At 38.8% G+C, this 25,044-nt stretch overlaps 1 protein-coding gene across 35 annotated transcripts in view; it reads left to right on the top strand.

Moving 5' to 3' along the window:
• ptprdb (protein tyrosine phosphatase receptor type Db) overlaps positions 1 to 25,044 on the top strand; it is a 222,565-nt gene that overhangs the window by 174,147 nt on the left and 23,374 nt on the right. For 7 of the 35 annotated variants that reach the window (XM_028450335.1, XM_028450282.1, XM_028450310.1 and 4 more), the window contains 23 exons: positions 1,521 to 1,532; positions 1,924 to 2,193; positions 2,795 to 2,904; positions 3,269 to 3,466; positions 3,610 to 3,735; positions 3,836 to 3,983; positions 4,057 to 4,217; positions 4,361 to 4,505; positions 5,865 to 6,167; positions 7,103 to 7,296; positions 8,689 to 8,715; positions 9,193 to 9,310; positions 9,564 to 10,151; positions 10,538 to 10,632; positions 11,345 to 11,601; positions 13,721 to 13,814; positions 14,632 to 14,856; positions 14,940 to 15,100; positions 18,569 to 18,580; positions 18,883 to 18,995; positions 19,087 to 19,128; positions 19,569 to 19,666; positions 23,198 to 23,321. In XM_028450335.1, the coding sequence (XP_028306136.1) occupies positions 1,521 to 1,532; positions 1,924 to 2,193; positions 2,795 to 2,904; positions 3,269 to 3,466; positions 3,610 to 3,735; positions 3,836 to 3,983; positions 4,057 to 4,217; positions 4,361 to 4,505; positions 5,865 to 6,167; positions 7,103 to 7,296; positions 8,689 to 8,715; positions 9,193 to 9,310; positions 9,564 to 10,151; positions 10,538 to 10,632; positions 11,345 to 11,601; positions 13,721 to 13,814; positions 14,632 to 14,856; positions 14,940 to 15,100; positions 18,569 to 18,580; positions 18,883 to 18,995; positions 19,087 to 19,128; positions 19,569 to 19,666; positions 23,198 to 23,321 (3,621 nt within the window). The remainder of the gene's footprint in view (positions 1 to 1,520; positions 1,533 to 1,923; positions 2,194 to 2,794; positions 2,905 to 3,268; positions 3,467 to 3,609; positions 3,736 to 3,835; positions 3,984 to 4,056; positions 4,218 to 4,360; positions 4,506 to 5,864; positions 6,168 to 7,102; positions 7,297 to 8,688; positions 8,716 to 9,192; positions 9,311 to 9,563; positions 10,152 to 10,537; positions 10,633 to 11,344; positions 11,602 to 13,720; positions 13,815 to 14,631; positions 14,857 to 14,939; positions 15,101 to 18,568; positions 18,581 to 18,882; positions 18,996 to 19,086; positions 19,129 to 19,568; positions 19,667 to 23,197; positions 23,322 to 25,044) is intronic. The other 28 variants (XM_028450318.1, XM_028450290.1, XM_028450521.1 and 25 more) reach the window with 15 other exon arrangements.

Raw genomic sequence — 25,044 nt, 5'->3', positions numbered from 1 at the left:
ACAAGAAGATAGCAAAGCGTTTTCCGCTTGCAGTTTCCACAGTGCGAGGCATAATTAAGAGATGGCAGGTGAGGGGAACTGTGGAGGTCAAGAAGAGATCTGGAAGACCAAGGAAACTCTCGGAGAGAACAGCTCGTAGTCTGGTCAGAAAGGTAAACCAAAACCCACATTTGACTTCAAAAGACCTCCAGGAAGATTTAGCAGACTCAGGAGTGGTGGTGCACCCTTCCACTGTGCGCCGATACTTGCACAAATAAGACCTTCATGGAAGAGTCTGTAGAAAAAAACCTTATCTACGACCTCATCATAAAATACAACGTCAAAAATATGCAACAGAACATCTACAGAAGCCTGATGACTTTTGGAAACAAGTGCTGTGGACTGATGAAGTTAAAATAGAACTCTTTGGCCACAATAAGCAAAGGTATGTTTGGAGAAAAAAAGGAGCAGCATTTCATGAAAAGAACACCTTGCCAACTGTTAAATATGGGGGTGGATCCATCATGCTTTGGGGTTGTGTTGCAGCCAGTGGGACAGGAAACATTGCTCGGGTGGAGGGAAGAATGGATTCAATTAAATACCAGCAAATTCTGGAGGCACATATCACAGCATCTGTAAAAAAGCTAAAGCTGAAAAGAGGATGGCTTCTACAACAGGATAATGATCCTAAACATACCTCCAAATCCACCATGGACTACTTCAAGAAACGCAAGCTGAAGGTTTTGGAATGGCCTTCACAGTCTCCCGACTTAAACATTATCGAAAATCTGTGGGTAGATCTTAAAAGAGCTGTGCATGCAAGACGTCCTAGGAATATTGCAGAACTGGAAGCCTTTTGCAAGGAAGAATGGGGAAAAATCCCAAATAATAGAATCCAGAGACTTGTTGTTGGCTATAAGAAGCGTTTACAAGCTGTGATATCTGCCAGAGGGGGTGTTACTAAGTACTGAAGGTACTGATGCTGTAGGGTGCCCCGACTTTTGCACATGCCAAAATTATGTTTTTCATTTTTGTAATTTTGTTCAATTTATAAAATAAAATGTAACTATGCATTAATGTTTCCTGACAATATTGTCTTTTTTTCCCATATACCAGAGAGACAGTAAATATGAATATAACTTTTTAAATATATAAAATATGCTGTTTTTAAAGGGGTGCCCTGACTTTCGCACACAACTGTATATATATATATACATACAGTACATGTACACAAACACCTACATATGTATATATTCATGCATGCATAGGCAGACTATCTATATATACATGAATGCGATGGGAATGTAGGGTCCATGGGGGCTGGAGGTCGTTGCTGCCATGTTTGCACATCGTTTGCATCTCTCTCTCTCTCTCTCTCTCTCTCTCTCTCTCTTTCTCTTTCTCTCTCTCTCTCTTTCTGTCACCACTGTGTCATGCTCTTTAGTGTAACTTGTTCTCTCTCCACCTCCTGTATTTTTCTGATATCTTCCAATGTCCTCTGTGTTTTCTATTCCTCTTCCCACCATGCTTTGGTCCTGCAGAGCTGCGAGAAGGTTGGTACAGTCATGATTGTGTCGCTTTTTTTGTGTTCTGTCTCTTCTTGCATTCAGGCTTTTGTGGTTTTTAGGTTTCCCATGTGCTGGATTAAACCTTCTAGTCGAAAGTCCCATGTGCATGGATGTGTTTTGCCGTGATTTTCTTGTGTTTTACATCATTAAATATTAAATAAAGCACACCTGAAAACAACATTAATAAAACATTTCTGTATCATAAGCACTTAAGTGTTGACGTGCCAAGCCATCTGACTGCTTACTGTCCTGTTTAAGTGCCCTATAACTCCATCCATGTTCCCTTTAACCATAATTGTTTTTCTATTTTCTGAAGAATCAAACTTTTCTAATGAGTTCCCTTTTCCTCCTCTACTTTTGCTGCTCTTTGGTCCAGTACGCCGTGTCCCCCCTCGATTCTCCATTCCCCCTGCTGACAGTGAAATCATGCCAGGGGGTAATGTCAACATCACCTGTGTGGCTGTTGGTTCTCCTATGCCATATGTGAAGTGGATGCTGGGAGCAGAAGATCTGACACCAGAGGATGACATGCCTATCGGCCGCAACGTCCTGGAGCTGACGGACGTACGGCAGTCCAACAATTATACTTGTGTTGCCATGTCAACACTGGGTGTGATTGAGGCAGTGGCGCAGATTATTGTTAAAGGTGGGTTGGAAAGCAAGAAAGGATTTCTAATGAGAAGAGGGAAGAATGTAAACACGAGGTGAAGTTTTGATAATGCTATAACCTTTACCTGCTTGAAGCTTGAGTTTTGAAACAAAAAAACAATTTTTCAACAATGATTCTATTCAATTATTCTGTTTGATGTGTAAAAAACTATAGAAAACTTTCTAAGAAAAGAATTTAAAAAAGTTAACAAAATGTATCTTATTTGTGGTTTCAACATTGAATAGTCCTAGTTTTGACAGCCAACTGTATCATCAATAAATGGAGAATTAAAGTCTTTAAAATGTTGAATATCTAGTGAAAGTGTGCAGTTTTTTTCTTCTAAAGAAATTTCGTAATACTTTATCAGTTTTTCTTTTTTCTTTTCAATTTGGCTTAAATAAATTGTATGCTAAACAACCATCAAAGAAGCAAATACATTGTTTTTGTTCCGACAGGATTTGCTTTGTCCACTGCTAATTAGAATTTGCCACATAATCGTTTTTCTGTGTTGAGAAATACAATGGTTAATCTCAGTCAATTGGGGGCCATTTTAGATAATGTGCATCTTTTATGTTCAGTTGTTATGTTTTTTTTTCAGCTTTGCCCAAAGCACCAGGCATTCCTATGGTGACAGAAAGAACTGCTACAAGCATTACTCTCACCTGGGACTCCGGAAACCCTGAAACAGTTTCATACTACATCATCCAGGTATTGAAGATAAACAGACGTACCCACTCTACTATACAATGTTTTAGACACCATTTAGTTTCTTTAACATTAAGTGTCCCAACTGTATGCTTCTCCAGATTGTAATAAATAACCCTCAAATTATACCGGGTGTTTTGATAGAACTTACAGATTTTTGAGAAGATGTGCTCTAATAGTAACTTGATATCAAACACTATAATGCGGTTTCTTCTGTTGCATGTTTGTATCTATACATAAAACCCTGAAAGTGCAAAAACTGATGATAATGATGAATAATCCTCAATGCAATGTTGGCTGAAACAACCATAAACCAGTATGTGCCACATCCCTCGTTCTGTTCTGCCTCCTCTCTTGCTAACCCCAGCATCGTGCCAAAGGCTCTGAAGACCCCTACAAAGAGATTGATGGCATTGCCACAACCCGCTACAGTGTGGGCGGTCTCAGTCCTTACTCCCACTACGACTTTCGTGTGGCAGCTGTCAACACTATTGGCCAGGGTCCCTCCAGCGAGGCGGTGGAAGCTCGGACAGCTGAGCAGGCGCCGTCCTCTCCTCCTCGACAGGTCAGGATAATATCCTCAAAGAGCCTAAACACCAGACATCATTGGGTCTTTCTTTTATCTACTGTAATATAAGCCGGGCTTGTGAAAAGTTAAAAAACATTAAACTCAACTTTTACTAAACCCTTTTTTTGTCCTTTGTGCAGGTCATTGGACGGATGTTAAGTGCAACAACAGCAATGATCCACTGGGATGAACCTGAGGAACCGAACGGACAGGTGGTCGGTTACAGAGTCTACTACACGTCTGACGGCACACTCCCAGTAAACCAGGTGATTACCCCTGTGTTTCACTTGATCATGCTGTAACCTGATATTGCACCTGTGTGTCCACATCAATGTGTGTGTGCCTTGTGTTTTTGCTCATGAGCAGTGGGAGAAGCAGATGGTGCGCAGCGCTAACTTCATCACCATCCAGGATTTGACTCCTAACAAGACATATTACATCCGAGTGCTGGCTTTCACTTCTGTTGGAGATGGACCTTTATCCCAGGATCTTCAGATTATAGCAAAAACTGGAGGTAAAGTTTGGGAGAGTACAAACAAACGCTTTTGTCGTGCTACTCTCTAACCTTTTCTTTCCGCATCTCGTAGTTCCTTCCCAGCCCTCAGATTTTAAAGGTGAAGCTAAATCGGAGACAAGCATCTTATTGTCCTGGGTGGCCCCGACCCCACAAGGAGGCCTAGACAATCAGATTACAGGATATGAACTGGTTTACCGAAGGGTGGATGACACAGAGGAGGTACGCATCGAGGTACAGATGGATAAGTTGCTAAGAGGATACATTTTTTGAAACATGAAATGGCTCCATAAATTAGCTGCATGTGTTGGTAGTTTTAGAAAAGCTGTAACCATTTGCACTGAAAGAGTTTTATTTTTGTCCTTGTGTCCCTTTAGAAAAAAGTCAGCTTTGAGCCCTCCACATCTTACCTACTGAAAAACCTGAAGGCCTTTTCCACCTACACCTTTCAGCTGGCTGCCAAGAGTAAAAACGGAGTCGGGGCTTACACAAACGAAGTGTCTATTGAAACGCCACAGACACGTAGGTCTTTACACACGCACTGCAGCATGTGCAGTGACATTTTTTTGTTTGCGCATATACGAGAGTGCTTTTTGACAATGCAAATAGTTGTTTTAATCATGTAAATGCTAAACTTCAAACTAAAGACAAATTGTAAATTGCATGGCTATTTACACTAAGATTGTTTTTTGAGAGCTTGGATGGAGTGTTTCAGGGTTTTTTGCATTGTCAAAATCTGTACGTGTAAAGAATTGAAGGAGAGAGTGGGACTGAAAGTTTTTCTCAATGCAAACATCAAAACTTTTATAAATTCTACAACTTAACAACATCGAAGACAAATTGTAACATACATAAGATGCTTTACATCTGATGCTTTTGTTTTGCTGTTTTGCATTGAGAAAATGGGCTAATCTCAGAATTGGTATAGCAAAAGATCCATTCAAAATGCATTGATCAACAGTAACATTATGACTATTGGAAGAACAGTAGTCGATGAATACATGCAGAAAAATGGAGACATTTTCATGTAAAGTATTGAGTTCATTCAACCCAATTTTTATGGTTAGATGACTGACTTTATCATTAGCAGAAGTTTAGCAGAAGTTTATCGGCTCATTGGTCATTGATTCATTGACACATGATGGTACCAAACAATGTCTTATTGATTTTAATCTAACAGATACAGGCTACTTGCACTCAAACTGCTAAAGAGGGTAATGCTAATGATAACGCCCCAATAGGTCTCTTATCAAGGCATCATACATACTGAGCACCGTATCAGACATGTGGATATAATGTTACTGCTGATCCTAGTATATCATATGATATTATTATATTGTGTTAGTTCCATTAACCAAATCATCCGAATTTTTTGGTCTACCAATCTGAGATCTGTAATGCATTACGTAATAACAAGGGAAGAAGCCAAAGGTTTGTAGTTAGTCATGAGAGCCCCTACTTGGATCACAGAGTCTTGGGTAGGCTGTAAGGACAAGTGAGTTATGGGAAGGTATGTTTGCGTTAAAATTCTAGTCAGTGTTTTTGTGTCACATTTCTTTTAAGTCATTCACTCGTTTTCATTATTCAAGCATTTCTACCAACCAGAAGTTGGCGCCACATTGTTCAGTATCTTTGTTCGGTCCATCTGGATTAGTAGAAAGCAGTGTCATTTTTGTTGTGAGAGCTTTTGTTCTCCAGTGTTTTGTTTTCATTTTATGTTTCTTTGTCTTTTGTTTCCTGTCTCTCGTCTGCTTGACTTCATTCCCATACCTTCACTTCCCATGTCCTCACTTTTTCACCAACAAATAACAACTCGCACACACAACCAAATGACCTTTACCCAACCAACCCTTGCTGTGCTTCCTAAAACTGGCCAATCAGTCCCTTCAGCGCCTCCCCAGGACATTACATGCACTAGCTCCAGTTCTACCAGCGTCCTGGTAAGTTGGGCACCACCTCCTCTGGAGTTTCAGAATGGCGTCATTACAGGATACGTCATCCAGTATTCGACCACGATGCGCAACAAAACTTCCAAAAGGATCGACGGAATACCCCCAGACAGTTCTCCGTATCTCCTGGAAAATCTAGAAAAGTGGACTGAGTATGGCATTACAGTACGAGCACAAACGGAAGCTGGCGAGGGACCGGAAAGTTTACAGCTGCTTATCCGCACCGAGGAGGATGGTACGTTGCAAAAACAAACTCCCTTTGCCTCTTACGATGGCCCGTTCCACTAACAATGACCTTGACTAACTCACTAATACAACATAAATGAGCTGGTAAACTAACCCAGAGCTGATGCTCAAATGAGTAACACACTCAAGACTTTCCTTTGACCTCTCCAGTTTTAAAACCTCCTATTAAAATAACATGTAACATTTAACATCAAGACTTCCCCTGTTCCTGTTCCCAAAGCACAACTTTTTGACCCCTTTTTTTCACTCTTTCAAGAGTTTTTTCTTGAATCTCTTTTGGTTTTGAAGTTTTCCCTTTAAGAAATAATTTCCTCTACTAATGATTCTTCAAAAATACTTGGCTTTAGATTGACCGCTCCTTCCTTGCCATCTCCCCTCTCCAAGTGTCTAACAAATATCTGGTTATGTTTAACCTTGCTTTTTTTCTCTGCACTAAGAAATGGTTAACTATTAATTCTGCTCATGCCTACCAGTGTTCTTACACACTTCTTGGGATTCCTTTTTTGTTTTTTTGCCTTTTTGTAGTTCTTGACAGCTGTAGAACTTTTTTTTTACCTTGATAACAGTATTTTCCCTTTGACTACCTGCCACTGTTTTATCTGCCACTGGCAACTAATCCCCCTCTATTTACCATTCTTATCTTTTCCCACATTTGCTTTTTATACTCCACTTTTTTTCTTGTGTTTTTAGTTTTTTCTTCAAGCTCTTTCATTTTTTGGTGTTTTGACTTTTTCTAAAACACCAAAGTTTAAGACTTTTGGAGTGTTGCTTTTAAAACCCTTTTTAAAGTTTTTTGGGGCATGAGGTATTTTTTTACAGTCAATGCAGGAAAACGGGGAAACAATTAATCAGACAAATTCACTTAAGGCCTTTGATTGAGAGGTTTGAGTGACCCTTAACCTCTATCCCAAAATGCATTTTTAGTTCCAAGCGGTCCTCCACAAGGAGTGGAGGCAGATACAGTGAACGCCTCAGCTGTTAGGGTGAAATGGCGAGCACCAGCACCGGAACTGCGGCACGGTCAGATCCGAGGCTACCAAGTCCACTATGTGAGGATGAACTACGGTGAACCTCAGGGTCAGCCCTTCGTCAAGGATATCCTCATCGATGACTCACAGGTAATAATAACAATATGCAGGGTGATTAGAAGTAGCTGTGTCCTTAATTGAACGATAGAAACCAAATACAACATGGACAGCTTTGACCTCATTTTTTAACTGTATAGTAGTGCTGATTGGGATTTTTAGTGTGACTAAAGCTATGGAGGAATTACAGTTCTTCCCACCAGATGGGCTTATCTGGATAAAAGAAGAATACCAGCGTGTAGCTATCGAGTAGTTTAAGTTTATAGGATAAAGAACACTGCAGTAATCAACTTGCGGTTGTGAACATCTTAGTGAACAGAAATCTTCATTAAGATTATTTTGGTATTGGTTTTGCAAGAAAAATAACAATTACTCGTCATTCAATTTGATAACAGTTGGCAATAAGTCAGCAGTTTAATGCCAATAAAAATAAATTTTTTTTTACAAAGGAGGGTTTAGCTGCTTGCTAACTACTTTGGACAGTTAAGCGGGATACACACATAAAAACACTTAGTCGGATGCTTCCCGACCAAGGACGGCAAACGCCACATAATCTTTTGTGTTGTATTAGATTATTTTATAAGATTATCCTGTAGTTTTAGATGTTTTAAGAGTGAAGTTGTACCGATAATCGTCTCAGAAACGAGTCGGGGTCGACAATAATATTAAACCTATTCAATATTTATGACCAAAACTCCTCCTTCGTTTGTGGAAAGCCTACAATTCCCAACTCATGACCTCATAGTTTAGACAATCAAGAAGTGAGTTTACTGAGAAACACGTGATGCAGGCAGCTCGTAAGTCAGCATTTCCAAGTTGAAATTTCCAATCTCCGAGTTCAGCATCAGTACATAGAAATATCTCGAACATGGCTGACCGCTATAATATTAGATTTAATACTTCAGGTAGTGTAGAAAATCCTAAATTCCGAGTTCCTTGAATGCAGCATTAGTCAGATGTTGTTTGATCACGCAATATTTATTTCTTGGCGGAAGATTGTTGGTGGCACAGTTGTTGTGTGTGTGTGTTCTGTTGAGATTATCAGAGCACACACACACACACAAACAATACGATCAAAACTGTTCAATGGCTGTTTTTTTATCTTCGCGTGTGGGGTGTGTAACAGATAAACGTTTTTACATTTAGAAAATCAAAAACATGAGACATGTTTACAGCCTAATGTTCTATAGCTTTGATGATGTCCTCTTAGTAAATGTGTGACACTTAATTTCAAACCCATTAGCTGTTATTGGCATGGCAAATATTTGAAGTACTCAAGCCTTGCTTTAACCAGTGATCAAAGCACACCTTATTGGGTAATTCATCATCACATGTACGTGTATGGAAATGAAAAGAAGCTCATCATTTGCAGCATTTGATTAAAACATGATTTTGTTTTTTTCCCTCCATGGCTCCATCAATCAGTGGGAATATGATGAATCAACTGAATATGTGAGTAAACCAGAATTGGTATTTGATGTTTTTTTGGTTTTTTTAAAGCATTGAAAACATGATTCAATCTGGAAAAAACTAAAAGCTAACAGGAAATCCCCATTTCTATTTCTGAGTCTCATATTCTCTACAAATGTTTATTAGATTATCCTGGAAAATCACAGTGATGAGTGAGTTATGAGTCATTTAGGCTACTGCCAATGATTTTCTGTTATTCATGAGCACGCACAAGAATATGAGTAAGGAAGATTGGGTTTTGGGTTTGAAATAGGAACATAATGAATGTTCTGTGTTGGAAAATGTCATTTTGAGTTTTGGAAAGTATTTTTTATCTTGAATTTGTGCTTGCAATCTACAATTTGGAGATTATTCGATATTTTTCCACGTGGTCTCAAACATAAAAGCATTTTAGTTGTTTTTTTTTTGTATTGCTTCTAACGCCATTGCCTCATGACATTTCCTTCCCTTGTTGTGCAGAAGGTGGTGCTTGGAGACCTGAGGGCTGACACGGCTTACTCCATAACAGTGGGAGCTTACACTGCTAAGGGCGATGGCGCTCGTAGCAAACCTGTCAGCGTTTGCACCGCCCTGCCATGTGAGTGCCCAATCACACACACTGAGAAAGAGACATGTTCGCATAATCTCTCATTACTAAACATTTAAAGCTATTCAATCATTAAATTTGGAATATTTCAACCATTTACACCTTAACTCATCATTTGTTTGGAGCTGCATTAATCATAGTTTTTGAAGTATTGCCCTAGGTAATGAATGAAGTGGAAAGTAATTTCACTTTGATTATCATGCTCTCCTTTTTCATCTGCTCTTCCTTTTTTTCTTCTGTCTAGTGCCTAGAAAACCTGAGCTGCTTGTGAGTGCTACTGATTCTGGTACTGTGCTGCTTCAGTGGTACCCAGCTCCTAAACCACCCACACCCCTATTGGGGTACCGCCTTACTTTTGGCCGTGTCGACGTCCTCCCCTTCACAGTAGTAGAATTCCCAACCAAGGAAAATCGCTTCACCGCACAGGACATCCACAAGGGCGCTAACTACGTGTTCAAACTATCTTCCCGAAACAAAATGGGATATGGCGAGGAAGCTGTGATAAATGTGACGACTCCTGAGGATGTCCCAAGTGGATACCCGGAAAATATCATTGCAGAAGAGGCTTCGGCCACGTCACTCCGGCTGACCTGGAAATCTGTCCCACTCATTGAGCAAAATGGGAAAATCATTATGTACTCAGTGCTATACAAGGGTATAAACAGTCGAGGAAATGCCTCAGAGGTGGTGGTGTCCACTCCAAGGTCGAGTGTTTGGCTGGAGGGTCTGAGTCCAGATACTGTGTATGATGTCAGGGTGTGTGCGTTCACAGCTGTCGGTCCTGGGCCCTACAGCCCCAGTGTCCAGTTTAGGACTCAGAGGCTGGACCAAGGTAGGAACATAATCTCATCGTCACGCGTGTCTCCATAGTTATGATCCAACACGTGCCTCCTGACATTTATAGCAAATACATTCAATGAGTCCGCCTACTCACACACATAATGACAGTATCCTAAGTGTCTTTTTTCCATTATCTTGTCACCGTAGCCTTAGTCCCAACGTCCTTTTTTCAAACCAAGGTAAGAAGTCTTGGCTCCCAGTAACAATGAGTGTGTGTTGGTCAGATAAATGCCTGAGCCTGGTAGTGCAGTATCAGATAGAGAGAAGATCTACAGGTAAAGCTGTCATGGTTCAGCAAACCGAGACCGTCAAAAATGTGTTGTTTTTAATCATTTATTTTTTTTGTTCTTTTTTGTTTTTTTTTCTTCCATGTCTCAGTTTTTGCCACCAACTTCAGAGTAAAAGCTGCCATGAAGAACTCTGTTCTGCTGTCCTGGGAAATCAGAGACAAGAACCCTGTACAGCCATTTACTGTGAGTCTTTCTCTACTACTTGCTTGAAATTTTGTTAAACTCCAAAATGCCAAATCTCAACTTCATTCTTAAGCAAAAAACAGCCGAGTTGACGAAAGCTCAAGCAGGCTGCTAGATCTGAGGTTGTAACTCAGCCAAGGTTTTTATATTTGGACGTAATGTTTGCAAATATACGTACAAACACATTTTCTCTGCAAATATACAAGCAGTCAAGGTAAGATGTGCTAAAGCAGGGACACTTCTTAAACACGCAACTCGACTCCATGTTGTGATTTAGTTAAAAGAAGATGAAGAAGAGCTCAGTCTGATTAATTTATGTAAATGTATGGATGTAAAATGTTTATTTATCAAAAATTTAATGTTGTTTTGTGATGTGTGGATTCATATGAAAATCACTTACTTAATTTTACAATGAATAATTGAATGACTATTTCAAAAAATGATTGCGCTTTTAATAAATTAATGTGCACAGTAGAAATACAAATTATTCAACTGGTATAGACGTGTAATGATAGTCTGAAAGAACTGCTGTGGAATATAGTTTTTGGACACTCGTGGCTTTGGTGTTGACTTAACAATCTCTCTAAGGTGTCTCTAAGATATGTTTTCTTTTAGTTGATACATTCACGTGCAAAATGGGCATATGATAACTTTAAATTTAATAAACATAAGAAAGAACAAGCTGTTTGATTGTTATTTTTCACCTCCACAGATCCTCTATGGCAAAGGCCAGTCTGTGGAAGTGGATGGTAAGCAGACCCAGAAGCTGATCACTGGCTTGGAGCCGGACACTCAGTACTCGTTTCTGCTCACCAACCGTGCCAACAGCGCTGGAGGCCTGCAGCACCGTGTTACAGCCACCACTGCTCCAGACATCCTGAAAAGCAAACCCACCATTGTGGGGAAAACCAACGCAGATGGCATGGTGACTGTGCAGCTCCCTACAGTCCAGACAACTGCCAAAGTCAGGTAGTGATGGCTAGAGCGGTAGGGAAGAAATTGGCCATCCTGGTGGCAAAATGTGAAGGTTTTTTAAAATACTAGCATGTGCAGGAATTTGCTACCAATTAAATGAATTGTTCTCTAAAGCCTGTAAAGTCATTTCACTCATTCCCCTTGCTGCTAATTTTCATTTATTGCTCTATCAGGCGGGATTTCTCTGAGCTGACGGCTAAGCAAGTGTGAGAAGTCCCAGAGCAGAGCAGATGAAAGCACAAAGCTGATCATTTCATCTGCTTTAGTGACTAAGAACAAATACACATCACTAGAAGAACCCGATGAATAATTTCACTGTTCCACATGCGCTTCCGCAGCTATTCATCATTCTAAAGTCAGCAGATGGGATTTTTTTTTAATATATATTTGAAAAAGCCTTTCGCTTTTCTATAGCACCAGTTACCGCGGTCCATTTTTTCATGTGCCAATCCGACTGCATTGAGCTGGATGATAAAATTATAGCTTGTTTTGATTTGTGAAGGCTTCTCATGCATAGAAGGAAATTTGAAGAAAAAACAGGTGAATTATGAATGAATAGTCCCACCCTGATTGATTTCTATCCCTTCCAGCTTTAGAAATGTCAGGTTCTTTTATATAGAATGAAAGGGAAGCTCTTTTCAGCTGAAACATTTGGTTTGGTGAACAATTTAGTGCAAACTTTGAGCGTTAAAGTGACTCATCTACCAACCACAAAGGCAGGATTTTGCTGTTGGACCTTGATTGCTTGGCCTACAATTTGAAAGACTTCTAAAATGTTAGCTACCTTAGTCATATTTTTCTCTATAGTGTGGTTAACTTTATTGCACAGCTCTAGTCAGAGTGTTGATGATGCTGATTCATACCAGATGCTGTCACATATACAGATGCAATTCATAAGGCCAATAGTAGGAAGTTTTAAAAATGTTTTTAGAGTTGGTAAAGCTGCTTCAGAAGATTAGCAGCACTCGTGTAAATATGTGGCTTATGCCAGCAGTACCTTGAATTAATTTACTACTTGTAAAGACTATTTGATCTGATTAGTTTTAGATGTTATTTACAAGGGCCTTGAAGCTAAAGAAGATTTCGTGAGTAACAAATTTGAGAAACCCAGTTGATTTTGTTTAGCCCATTCTGTCTGAATGGCCTTATCACTAGGTGCACAAGCAGTTTACCTGCTGCAAAGATCATTGTTGTCCCTGATGGTTAACTAACAAATGCTATTTCCGAAACTCCCAGATTTATTTTCAATTGAGGCCACCACCTTTCTGTAAACACTTGAGTTTAAGAAGTGTTTTTCAAGGTCTCAACGAAACATGGGCAACTATTGGCATGGGGGCTTAATGTAGCCCATGGTCTAATTTTGAGTGGCACTAAAGGTAAACACACATAAAAAATTGACAGAAAAATACACAAAACAGAAAAATGACTCCCAAAACACACACAATTACCAAAAAGGCACAAGTACAGTAGAAATACACAAAAGGACAGCAAAAATATACGTAAAATGACAACAAATGTATACAAAAATAATTAAAAAGAAATACACAAAAATAACTCAGAAAGCACACAAATCAACACATAAATTCAAATGGACCCCAAAAAAAAGCACACAACAACAAAAAGACATAAAATTTTAGAAAAATTTACAAAATGATTCCAAAAACACACAAAAAATGGCAACAAACACACACACACACACAACAGCAAAAACTACAGAAAAATATACAATACGACAACAAAAACATACAAAATTCCTCTATTCTTTCCTGTAGTAATGCTCAGGCTGCTCAATATTCCAGATGCTGACATGAATGTTAATAGCATGGCACTCACCATTACATTTTTGCGGCCCCCACTGTGATAAAAGTTGCCAAACTCTGATCTAAACCAAGACTAGTTTAGCTCTATAATCCAACATCCAGTCGTAGCCACACACTGCAGTGCCAAAGCATCTGAATTCTTATGACAACATTAATCAGTTTCTGATTTTTATTCATTAAATTAGAAAACATTTCAATTAGAGAGTCATGCACAGTTGTGGGATGACCTATTAGTACATCATACATGAAATTCAACTTAAAATGATGTTGTCCAATGTTGTAATGTGTTCCAGAGGTTACTACGTTGTGGTGGTACCACTGAAGAAGCAGAGAGGTGGAAAGTTTCTAAATCCTTGGGAGGAGCCAGACCAGATGAATTTGGACTCGGTGAGAGCTCCGCACACAAGAGAGGAAATAATAAACATGCCTCGACATGCTTGGACCTGTTTGCAGGACATTGGTTCTTAGACATTATATTTTCAGAATATAAAAAGATTGTTGGACAGTAATTTAAAATTCTAACACTGATCAGAGCGATGCAGGTGGAAGGAAATATTTCCCAGATATAGCATAGAAATACATATTTTGAATGCATACAAATGAACAAAATCCTTGGTTTTTCTTGGTTGACTATGAGGTGAAAGTGGATGAAAAGGCCCTTCCCTGTTTGTCTAATTGAAATAATAATCTCACAAGCCATTTCCCATTCAATTCCATCCTCTACCTTTTTCCAAAGACTCTGTCACCTCATTATGCTGTTGTGAAAGTGTAATTATGTGCGTCAGATGGGTTTCAATAGACTTCTAATGGTGCTCACTGCCTCAATAGAGAAATGTGGCTTTAATTTGGTTGATGAAGACATTCTCGTTGTGCTTTAAACAGAACATTGTTCACAGACTGATGAGGGGTTTCTGTTTTATTAACCCAAGGTGTCTTCACTTTCTTACAAAGCATGGTTTCCAAACATTAGCGGTGACTAGTGACTGCAGTCACAGGAAGATGATTAACTGTTTAAAATAAATTACAGCGTTAATCTGCATTGATGATGCACTGAGCATTGAAATTGAAATTACAGTCACATTAGGTCTGGGGTTATTATTCCAATATTTCCTTTGATTTAATGAAGACCTGAGATTCATTTTTTTGTTCTATCATCTCCTTCACACACCGCTGTGTGCTCACTTATCATTTTCTACTTTCCCAGCTTCTTAAAGAGATCAATAGGACCAGCACCAGCCGGGCCTTACGTGCCCGCAGGCAGGCAGGCCAATCAGATCCAAGGGCGTACATTTCTGCTCACTTCAAGACACTCCCCCTAGAGTTCACTCTGGGCGATGGACGAAACTACGGTGACTTTCGCAACCGACCGCTCCAGAACGGACAGGAGTATGTTTTCTTTGTGCTTGGTCTGATGGACCTCTCTGAGAATGTGAGCAAAAAACACACACAAAAATCAACCCTCCAAGTGTATCGTTTTATGTGTACGAACAAATGCAACCGTGTTTCCTGCAGACCATGTACTCTACAAGCCCTTATTCTGATCCCGTCACCGCCTCAGATGTGGATCCTCAGCCAATCGTTGATGAGGAAGAGGGGCTGCTGTGGGTGGTGGGGCCAGTGCTGGCTGTAATCTTCATTGTCTGCATCGTCATCGCCATTCTCCTCTTCAAAAGGTAAACACTATGTGGAGCCACAGATTTGAACTAAACAAGATTACCTGGAAAAACAGCTTAACTGTCAGGGATCAGTTTTATTTACAGACAAAAATGTCCACTTCCTGAACATGTTCTATCTACAAATGTATGGGTCATTTTGATTGATTGATTTATTATACTTTAATAATCGCCGAGGGGAAATTCAGTTTCAGTTACATCCCGACCAAGAAACATGAAAAGACAATCACATATAACATGGGGGGGGCAGGAACGGGAAAACTGTGGAGCAGCCAGCAGCAGGGCGGCGCTCCGTTTCTTACATGAGAAATATGGAACAATGGGTAAGAAGAAGAAGAGGTAAAAAAGGACTGGAGGAGATTCTGAAAAAACGGGTTGTGTGTGAAAGTGTGGGGGAGTGATCATGTGAGCATATGCCTGTTTTCTGAGACTCTGCTGCAGTCTCTCACAGTTCGTCTCAATGCCGATGACATGGGACTGCTTTGCCGTAGAGATGACCTCTAGAGTTTGTTAGCCGAGACAAAGATCCCAGGTGTTCATGGGAAAGTGAGGTAAAGGTCATTGCGTTGAATCAACATCCCGTTCATGGAAGAGGGTGGAGAAAAAACAGACTTTGACAACAGGCTGTTCATCTCAGGGGGCCGAAGGTATGAAGATAAGTTGTTTTCAGACAGGCTAATCCCAACATCGACTACCAGCCCTATTGGTCCTGGTCATTCATATCCAATAATGTGGCCATTTCCCTTGACACAAACTCTCCACTCTTTCTTAAACTATGGTGCATTCCATCTGAGAGTTCTGAGAGTTCGGCCCCATCCGTGGATGACTAGCAGCTTTCCAATAATGCTGCTAACGTAATACGAATTTTGTGATAAATCAGGAAAATGCCAGTTCCAATCAGCAGAAGAACTGTTATCACAATTCCAGTCTGGTGGATGTCTTCCACATCCTCAGGACATACGGGCTCTCCCATTGCCTGTCCTCCTTGTTGAGAAATTTGACCAATAGCGTTGCGAGACCAGCTGATCAATTTCATGACTTATATGTAGGATGAGGATGCAGATAGAGGCTCCTATTAGATTAAGACAAGACAAAGAGCAGCAAGCAGGAAACAAAGAAGGGAGCGGAGGATAAAGTGTCCGTCTCCTCTGAGAGCAAGGAGTTAAAAAAAGACTTATATCCTTATATATAGACTCTTTACACAGGCCATAGGTGTCAAACTCAAGGCCCGGGGGCCAAAACCGGCCCTTTAGACCATCTAAGTCGGCCCACAGGAGAAAGTAAAAAAAGACCAAAAAGAACATGAATTTTCGTGTAAATGACCAAATAATTGAGTTGCAGATATCTCAGCCCTTCTAAATATACACATTCTCTACAATATTTTGAGAATGGCAATTTTCTCATGCATAACTGCAGAAAATAGGAAAGTGAGCTGGGTTTAGACCATTGTGAGACAGGTTAGTTAGTTTTACACTACTGATGATGTGTTGTTGCAATAGTAACAATAGAACTCAATTTTCCTCAAATTATTTCAAATAACTTGCCCAAAATGAAATTAAAATTGGTCACAAAGCCAATGAAATTTAAAAGAGAAGCTCCTGCAGAGTCTGATATTTTTCATTATTATTATTATTGCCTGGATATTGTGGGCGACTGACTTACTTTATGTATCATTTATATGTCGAAGTGCAAACTTGGAGACACTAATGTTGAAATTCCTTGTTTTCCTGCATAATATCTGCCACTGGTTCATAATGGGCCCCTGAACTACAATGAGTTTGACATCCCTGATATAAACTTATAACCTTACTGAGGCTGCCGGGAACCTATTTTTATCCTGCATCATCATCATCATCATCTTCTTCTTCTCCTCCTTCTAAAAAGCTTTTCAAAAACTGTAAAACTTATTGAACCTTTCTCCTCCCACAGTTTTTGCTCAATTGACACCAAACCTCCTACTGCACATCTTCAGACTGACCAACACGAACAATCCACACAGATTTTTGATTTACCAAAAATTACATTTTTTTTTAATAGCATTTTGAATTTCGTCAATTTTTAAACATCGGTTTATCACGCATGGAGAAAATTGTCGAGATGCAATTTCTGTATTTTTAGATTTTTGTCTTAATAACTGAATTTTTGACAGCCGCCTTTAAACGCTAACAGCTGCTGTCTTGCACTCAGGTGACTGGCTTAGTTAATTAGTGAAGCTACAGCTACATGTGTTAATTAACTAAGTGACATAAAGGGTGTTCCATCATGAAGTAGTTGTGGATTAATTATGTGTTTGAATTATTGACGTATTGACTAATCATTGCAGCTGTAGAGTTCCTATAATGAGCGGCGTCTTAAACATTACCAGGGGTATCTCTTACTAATTAACTCAGTGACACAGAGCATCATCTTTTGTGCCAGAAATTGTGAGTTCTAGCCATAACTGATGTAAAATTCACATTAGAAAGCCTCCTTTTTCATTTTTCTACACTCTTGTTATTGCCCGGAATGGCCTAGAATTGCCTGGCCCTGATCATTGCTGCACGTCAGCTATAATTATTCTTGTTGTGTCTTACATTCTGACACACATTTAAAAAAATAAACTCAAAATTTTTATATAGAATTTTTTTTGTGTGTGTGCAATTTGCCTAATGTTTGTTTTCATATTCCTTTTCTTTGTCCTGATTTTGTTTTTCTTAAGCAGTGGATCTCAAATCAACTTATTGGGGGGGGGGGGGGGATAATGCATTGTATTTTGAGTCAAAATCACCTAAAATTCTAACTAAACTCTTAAATTTACAAATTATGTCTACCGCCTAATGATTTCACAAAATTGTTCATCGTGTGTTTTAATATTCATGCCGAAGACGAACATTAAGTGATAACCATTGCCCTTTCGCCCAGAGGCAGGCAATTACCATCCCATCTGTCTGTAGACTATTTTAATCATTATGGAGTTTTTTCTTTAATTTGCAACTGCAAACATTGGCTTTCTGTCCTGTCTGTTTTTAAAGCCGTACGTGCATAGGTTAACATAAAAGATAGGGACTGATAACATTACCGCACATTAATGTTATTCATGATATTCATCAGGTCTATTTGCTAGTGGTTTGTTAATGTGCATGAATGTTTGCTATGACCGATGCAGCATTACTGAATCATTATCCAGGGATGGTAAAAATCTGATGCCTATAAAACCTGGAGCGTAACCCAGGGTGATTTCAGCCATTATCATCTCACTTGTCACATTTTAAGCAATGTTTCTGTATATGATTATAAGGTAATCATTATGTAAGATGACCCTATAATAATGTGTATGCAGCATGGTGTAAAAAAAAAGTTTGCTATATTTTTATATTCACTGTGAATACTAAATGATTTACCAAATGTGCTTTAATATATCCACTGAACACTAATGTTATTCATCTTTCTCTTTCCTTTGATTTGCTTGTCTTCTCCGTTTGAATCCAGCAAACCTGACAGGTAAACATAATTTATCACATAATACAAATTTTTTGTGATGTTTTTTTTTTTCCTGAACAGCATTGTCAACAATGTTGTCGCGGATAAAGTTTGGAATTAGCTGCGAAACAGAGCCAGAGTGTGTGTTTTTCCAGAAGCTAAATACTAAATAAGAGCACAAACATCAGCGTTTTTCATTAGAAGGCAAAAATAATAATAATAATAATAATAATAATAAAGGCATCTCATTCCAGGTTGATTTTTATGTTGAGTTCTTTTTTTTATGTCCACCAGCAGGAGATAAAATGTTTCTGTCATTCTAGGAAAAGAGCGGAGGCTGAAGGAAGGAAGGGAAGTTTTCCTTGCAGCAAAGCCATGTCCTCCCACCATCCCACCGATCCTGTGGAATTACGCAGAATCAACTTCCAAACCCCAGGTAGAATAAAAGACAGAATGGCCAAAGCACAACAGCGGATGTTGGCGATAGTGTTGATGAGTATAACAGTGGTATCGTTTGCTTTTTCCAGCTTACCGTGTGTCTGTTTACCGAGGTTATCGACGTTTGTCAAGTTAGTTGGTTCAGCAGATTTGCAATTGTCAGCCTCTCTCTCTCCATTGCAAACTAACCCTCCATTCCATTAAAGTGGAAGAAGCTTGATTTTGACAACATTTTTTATCATAACGCTTCTTAAAATACAGAAATGAAGTTGCTTGATTTTTAACTCCATATGTTCGAGTCTGTTCTACCTTCACTGCATTTTCTGCCAGCGTGCAAAATACTCTCAGGACATGTAACTTTCCAAACACGCACATTGTTCTTTCTCTCTGCCCGGAGAGGAAATGGTCACTTAACAAAACAAAATAAACGCTTCCATTAGCTTTGCTGGTCATGGACAGACGACTAAACAACACCTTTAAGAATCCTAACTCCTAACATTTTCTACCAGTAAAGCTTCAGTTGTATATGTACTAAAACATGCTCTTTTCTTGCTGTTTTTATGCTTGTCAGGCATGGCGAGTCACCCGCCTGTCCCCATCTCTGAGCTGACAGATCACATTGAGCGCCTCAAGGCGAACGACAATCTCAAGTTTTCTCAAGAGTACGAGGTACGCATGCTTATTATCCGACCCTGAAAATCTCCAACTCAAGAAATCCTCCATGTTTTAATATAAATTCATATCTGATGAGTGTTTTTCATCGTTTTCACTTTCAGTAGCAATGCACGTGTCGCATATTTAGCTTTCTATAGTTGCATTTGGATTTTTCGGTAACAGAACGATACAAGATAAGACTTTTTTTTTTGCCCTCTCTGCTGTCTTTTTTGTTATCTTTAAAAATATATGAAGCGAATTGAAATTGCAAGCTCAAAGTGAGTTTGCTTGCAGCCAGATGGTTATCTACTAGTCCTTAGTTCTCCGCTCTGGTGAAGAAAAAATAGATCGAAATAAAGTCATGGTCAAAGAGTGAAGCATTCGCAAGAGATACAAGGGACAAAAGCTGTTTGTGATTAGTTTCTGCCAAGTTGGGGCAAAGTTAATGTAGAGCAAAGAAAAGGAAATCTGCACAGAGATAACAATGTCCCAGCTCAAGGGGTAGCATTTATTTTAAAATAAATACATGTACCGTATTTTTCGGATTATAAGGCGCACTATCAATGAATGGGTCTGACTGGGTCCATTTTCATACATAAGGCGCACCAGACTATAAGGCGCACTGGTTTGTTATTATTATTATTATTATTATTAATAAGACGCATTAAGCGAAATAAAAGTCGGATAAGTCAAACTTTATTCAACTCATTAACAATAACTCAACATTGTTCAGGTTTAACACATAAAATACAGAACAATACACTCACTTTTTCAGTTCAGTATGTTGAAGCACAGTAGTTAATTTCATATATAAGGCGCACCTGATTATAAGGCGCACTGTCGATTTTTGAGAAAATTAAAGGATTTTAAGTGCGCCTTATAGTCCGAAAAATACGGTATATACAAGGTTCCCATGGATCCTTAAAAAGAATCTAAAAATAAGGCCTTAATTGTCATTAAAATGTCTTAAATAATTGTTTCAAAATTCTTACATTTTAACACATTACAAATATGATTTTATGATTGTAATTAGTTTTTTTTTTTTTAAATGTATAAACATCATAGGAAAATGTAAATTTAATGGAAATTGCCTGTCCAACAAGATTTTTGGCTATTTTTGGACCTTGTGTTTTTGGAGTGATTTTGATTATTTTAGCTTAGTTTTTTGTTTTTTTGTATGTATTTTAGTGTCATTATAAACAACATGGGAAAATGTAAATTTCACAAATATTGCCTGTCCAACAAAGAATTTTCTTAATAGCTTTTCTTAATGGTTTTTCTTTTTTGTATTTTTGTTGTTGTTTTATAGATTTTTTTATAGATATAGATTTATTTAGCCATCTTGTGTTTTTGGAGTGATTTTGATTTTTTTAGTCTGGGTTTTTTTTTTGTGTATTTTACTGTCATTTTGTGTATTTTGTGCGTTTTCTTTGGGGGTCGCCAGTTTATCGTCTGCTCTAGACAATAGGAAAAAAATGACCCTAACGCTATGTAATTTGACTAAAGGATACAGGGTTCCTACAGCTTTAGTCAAATTACATAGCGTTAGGGTCATTTTTTTATATATATATATATATATATATATATATATATATATACAGTATACTCTTCAACGTGCTGGTGGTGTGTAACATAAGTATTACAATGAGCTCCATAGGGAGCATTTAATCATATATAAAACGTCTCAGGAGACCCAAGGACACATAAGACTCTAATTGGCTATCAAAAGAGAGAGTCGTATTGTGTGTGAGTAATATCAGTGTGCAAAAAAAAGTCGAAAAACGGAGTAGATGTTTAAGGGGGAACATTGTTGGGATAGAGGGTAAAGAAGGGTGGAAAAGCCAGCGAGGGAAAAGCTCTACGTAATTGTGGTGTGAATTGGAAACACTGAGTTGAGCCTCACATTCTCTCTGCATGACTGTGTGCTTTGTTTGGTGCTGAACCCTTAACGAAGGAACAGGGGAGATGGATGGAAGTTGGGCTGAAGCAAAGAAAAGGGGCCAGATATGATTGTGGTCTGGTAATCAGGCACACATGATGTGCACTGCTTTAAAAAAAAAAAAAGTCTTCGACTCACACACCGACCAACACACACTTACATGCACTTATGCACCACCACCCCTGTCCTGTTCCCCCGATCGTTCCATAATTATGTGTCGTAAAATATTCACAATTGCTAAATTGTCCTGGCTTCTCTCCTCTGCATCCCTCTACATTGACAGCACCATAATGAACTCATGTCTGCCTCCCCCATCTAACGGCACTGGTTACACTGTAATTACACAACCATCCTCTCACTCCCTGGGGAATATATTGTACTTACTCATTTCAGCATGAGCTGGATTCTCTGTTCAAATAAAATCCACCATGCAGGATGTCTGTATTTATGTCCACCATTAGAAACTTCTTTACCAATTTCATTTTGAACTGAGCTTCTAATGACAAGAGTTTGCACAGTTTGGTTGTGATTGCTAGCAGTGTTCATTTTGATTTAGTTTATTTTAGTCATAGTCTTTTGACCAATATGCAATTTAGTTTTAGTCAACTAAATGACATCATCATTTATTTATAAAGTGTCATAGTTTGTGCATTTCTTAAAGCTCCAGTTAGCATTTATCAACCTGATGTTAAGGCTACATGAGCCAACTTTACGTCTGCAAACACAATCAGCTGACTTCCTATTGGATCACTTACCAGCCTGTCAACAAAAGTAGTTTAGATAGGATACCTTCCCGTTAAGAAACATATTTTTGATTGGATTTTGTCCCATGGGAATAATATAGTTTTGTTTTTACTAGCAAAAGTATCAACATATTTTGATATAGTTTTCATTCACATGAATTATTTTAGTTTGTCATAGTCTTGTTATCGTCTCAAAAGTGTAGTCTATGAAAACTATGATGAAAATGTCTAGTCAACAACCTTAACATTTTCTAAGTCGTGTTCTAGAAGAACTGTCTTGTAGGTGTTGCCATGCATTGACACACCTGAATTTAATGATTGTGGACACTGACTTCCTCCTCCCCGCACGGTGACGTAGAGCCAGAGGACGGCCCACCCTCCTCCCACCCACTCCGTAGCCGAGCTCATGCTGCTTTATAAACATGAGACAGAGCGTTGGGGCGGGGCGTTCTTTGGTACATACTGTACATAGACTGTAGAAAATACCGACATAGCACTGCACGAAGGACGCTGAAATGCTCACCTTTGTGGGCGTGTCTGTTTACTTGTCAATCATGACATTTGACTCAGTTAAGTCGGGTTTGTTCCTCATTTAACCTATCGAGTTTCTTCTGGATGAGCATCAGATTGTGCATTTCATCATGTTTTTTTAAGAGAAAAAAGTAGAGGTTCCCACATTTGGACCTACTATATTGTTATTAATGGGGTAATAGGCATTACTTAAAAGCATTTCAAGTGTGAATGATCATGGTACTATGATCACAAACTGCCAATATTTGGCACTTGGCAGAGGTTTGCGCTGTCTGAGTGCTCATTTTGAATAACTGATGTTTCTTTTTCTTCTTCTTCACTTTCATTTCGTAGTCTATCGACCCTAGTCAGCAGTTCACCTGGGAGAACTCCAACTTGGAGGTCAACAAACCAAAGAACCGCTATGCTAACGTCATTGCTTATGATCACTCGAGGGTTATCCTCTCTAGCATTGATGGTAAGTTGCATTTTTACTTGTCTATGTCTGCTACATTACTCCTATCCCTGTAATAGCATGTTGGAAAAGAAAGCCTGGATCTACTGTAAACCCACGTTCTCTCTTCCTAGCTTGGTTGATGGTAATGACTTGGCATTTCAGATCAGGATAACAGCTTTAGGTCAGAAAAGGCATTTGTGATGTTGAAGGCATTATGCCACTAATATCTCATAAAAGTGTATTTGTATGGATTGGTGTGTGCATGCTAGAGCTTCAGCCCACAATGAATGAATAAGAACAATGAATAAGATGTTAATAGTCTAAGAATGTCATTTGCTGCCAGTATTCATGCAGCACAATAAGGAAAATGTGTGCCTGTACATCATGCATGCTACAAAAATAAGATACTGGTTTTTCTCCAACCATTGTGTCACATCATCCAAATAATTAGTCTCTGGATCATTTAAATATGTAAGAAAATGAATCAGGCTCATTCTTTATATAGACTATTAACTGATGTATGCAGCCCACTATTTACTGGATTTGGTCTCTTGGAGAATTAAAGCTCGGGGAAAGATTGGAATAGTCCTGTTCTCAAAGTGTATTTTGAAGCACACTCGCAAACCCATTTGAAAAAGACCTAAGGCAGAGAAACTGGCAGTTACAATGTGGCGGCTGTGGGAGGCCAAGCCCAAACAGATGAGTCTTATCTGGGCAGAGCATGTGTGAGCAGCTCTTCTTCCCCCGCCTGTCCTGGAGTTCTAACTGTCTGTCTTTTTTCCAAACTAGAAAATGAATTTACTCTTGAGTAAGTCCATATCAAACACTCAAAGAGTCCACATGTATGCACAGCCACACACATACCGGTACACACTTTAACAGATTAACTGGTGTCCCATTATTGATTTACCACTTTTACCATCACTGTTCTAAATGTAACCATAGAATTATTTTGTTTTAACAACATCCCTAAAGCTATGGTTGTGTTCGAAATCGCTTACTAACGTATTATTCATACTAAGTCTGACGTCAAAATGAGTATGTAGTTCGTTCCAATTAGATAGTATGGAAAGATTGAGTATGCAATAAATATCTGGACGTATACTATAACAGGACATGTTAAGTATGCACAGTGGGCACACTTGTCATACGCAACCGCCCCATGATGCATTGTGATCTGAACGTAAAATCGTCCTGGGACTGGCTTCAAGCTAAAAGTCAAACATTCCCTTTTTAAAAAATAAAAGGATCTCTTTTTGTCTTGAAGCTTTTGTAAATAGGGCTTTTGTTATGAAGTTAACTAAAAGTTTCAAAGTTAGCGAACCAACGGAGATATTTAGCCTCAGTGTGCTTTAGGTTTTTGTCATTGTAGGTTCGAAATGCATCTTGGGAAACTTGGAAGTATACTTCAGTGGGAACGGCCATCATCCTAATCCTCCTAACCATACTTATAGTATAGAGTAGACAGTATATACTTATTGAGTGTGTAGTGTATAGTACGTTAGTATACGTTTTTGAACACAGCCTATATCTTTAGAGTAATACATCATCAATACATCAGACCTCATGGGGTCCAGCATTTTGTTCTGGCCCAAATCCTGTACCAAACCAAACAGAGTCGGCCAAACATTCATCTGAAACTCAAGCTAGTTATTATTTCAATAATTATTCAAGAAGACATACATGATGTACCCCCTGAAAATATCAAATGTTTGCCCAGTATGTAAGAGCACAAATGCAGGAG

The sequence above is a fragment of the Gouania willdenowi genome, chromosome 1 (assembly GCF_900634775.1).
Source record: "Gouania willdenowi chromosome 1, fGouWil2.1, whole genome shotgun sequence".
Taxonomy (NCBI): Eukaryota; Metazoa; Chordata; class Actinopteri; order Blenniiformes; family Gobiesocidae; genus Gouania; species Gouania willdenowi.
The sequence above is the reverse complement of the archived record's forward strand: the minus strand, read 5'-3'. Positions and strand labels throughout refer to the sequence as shown.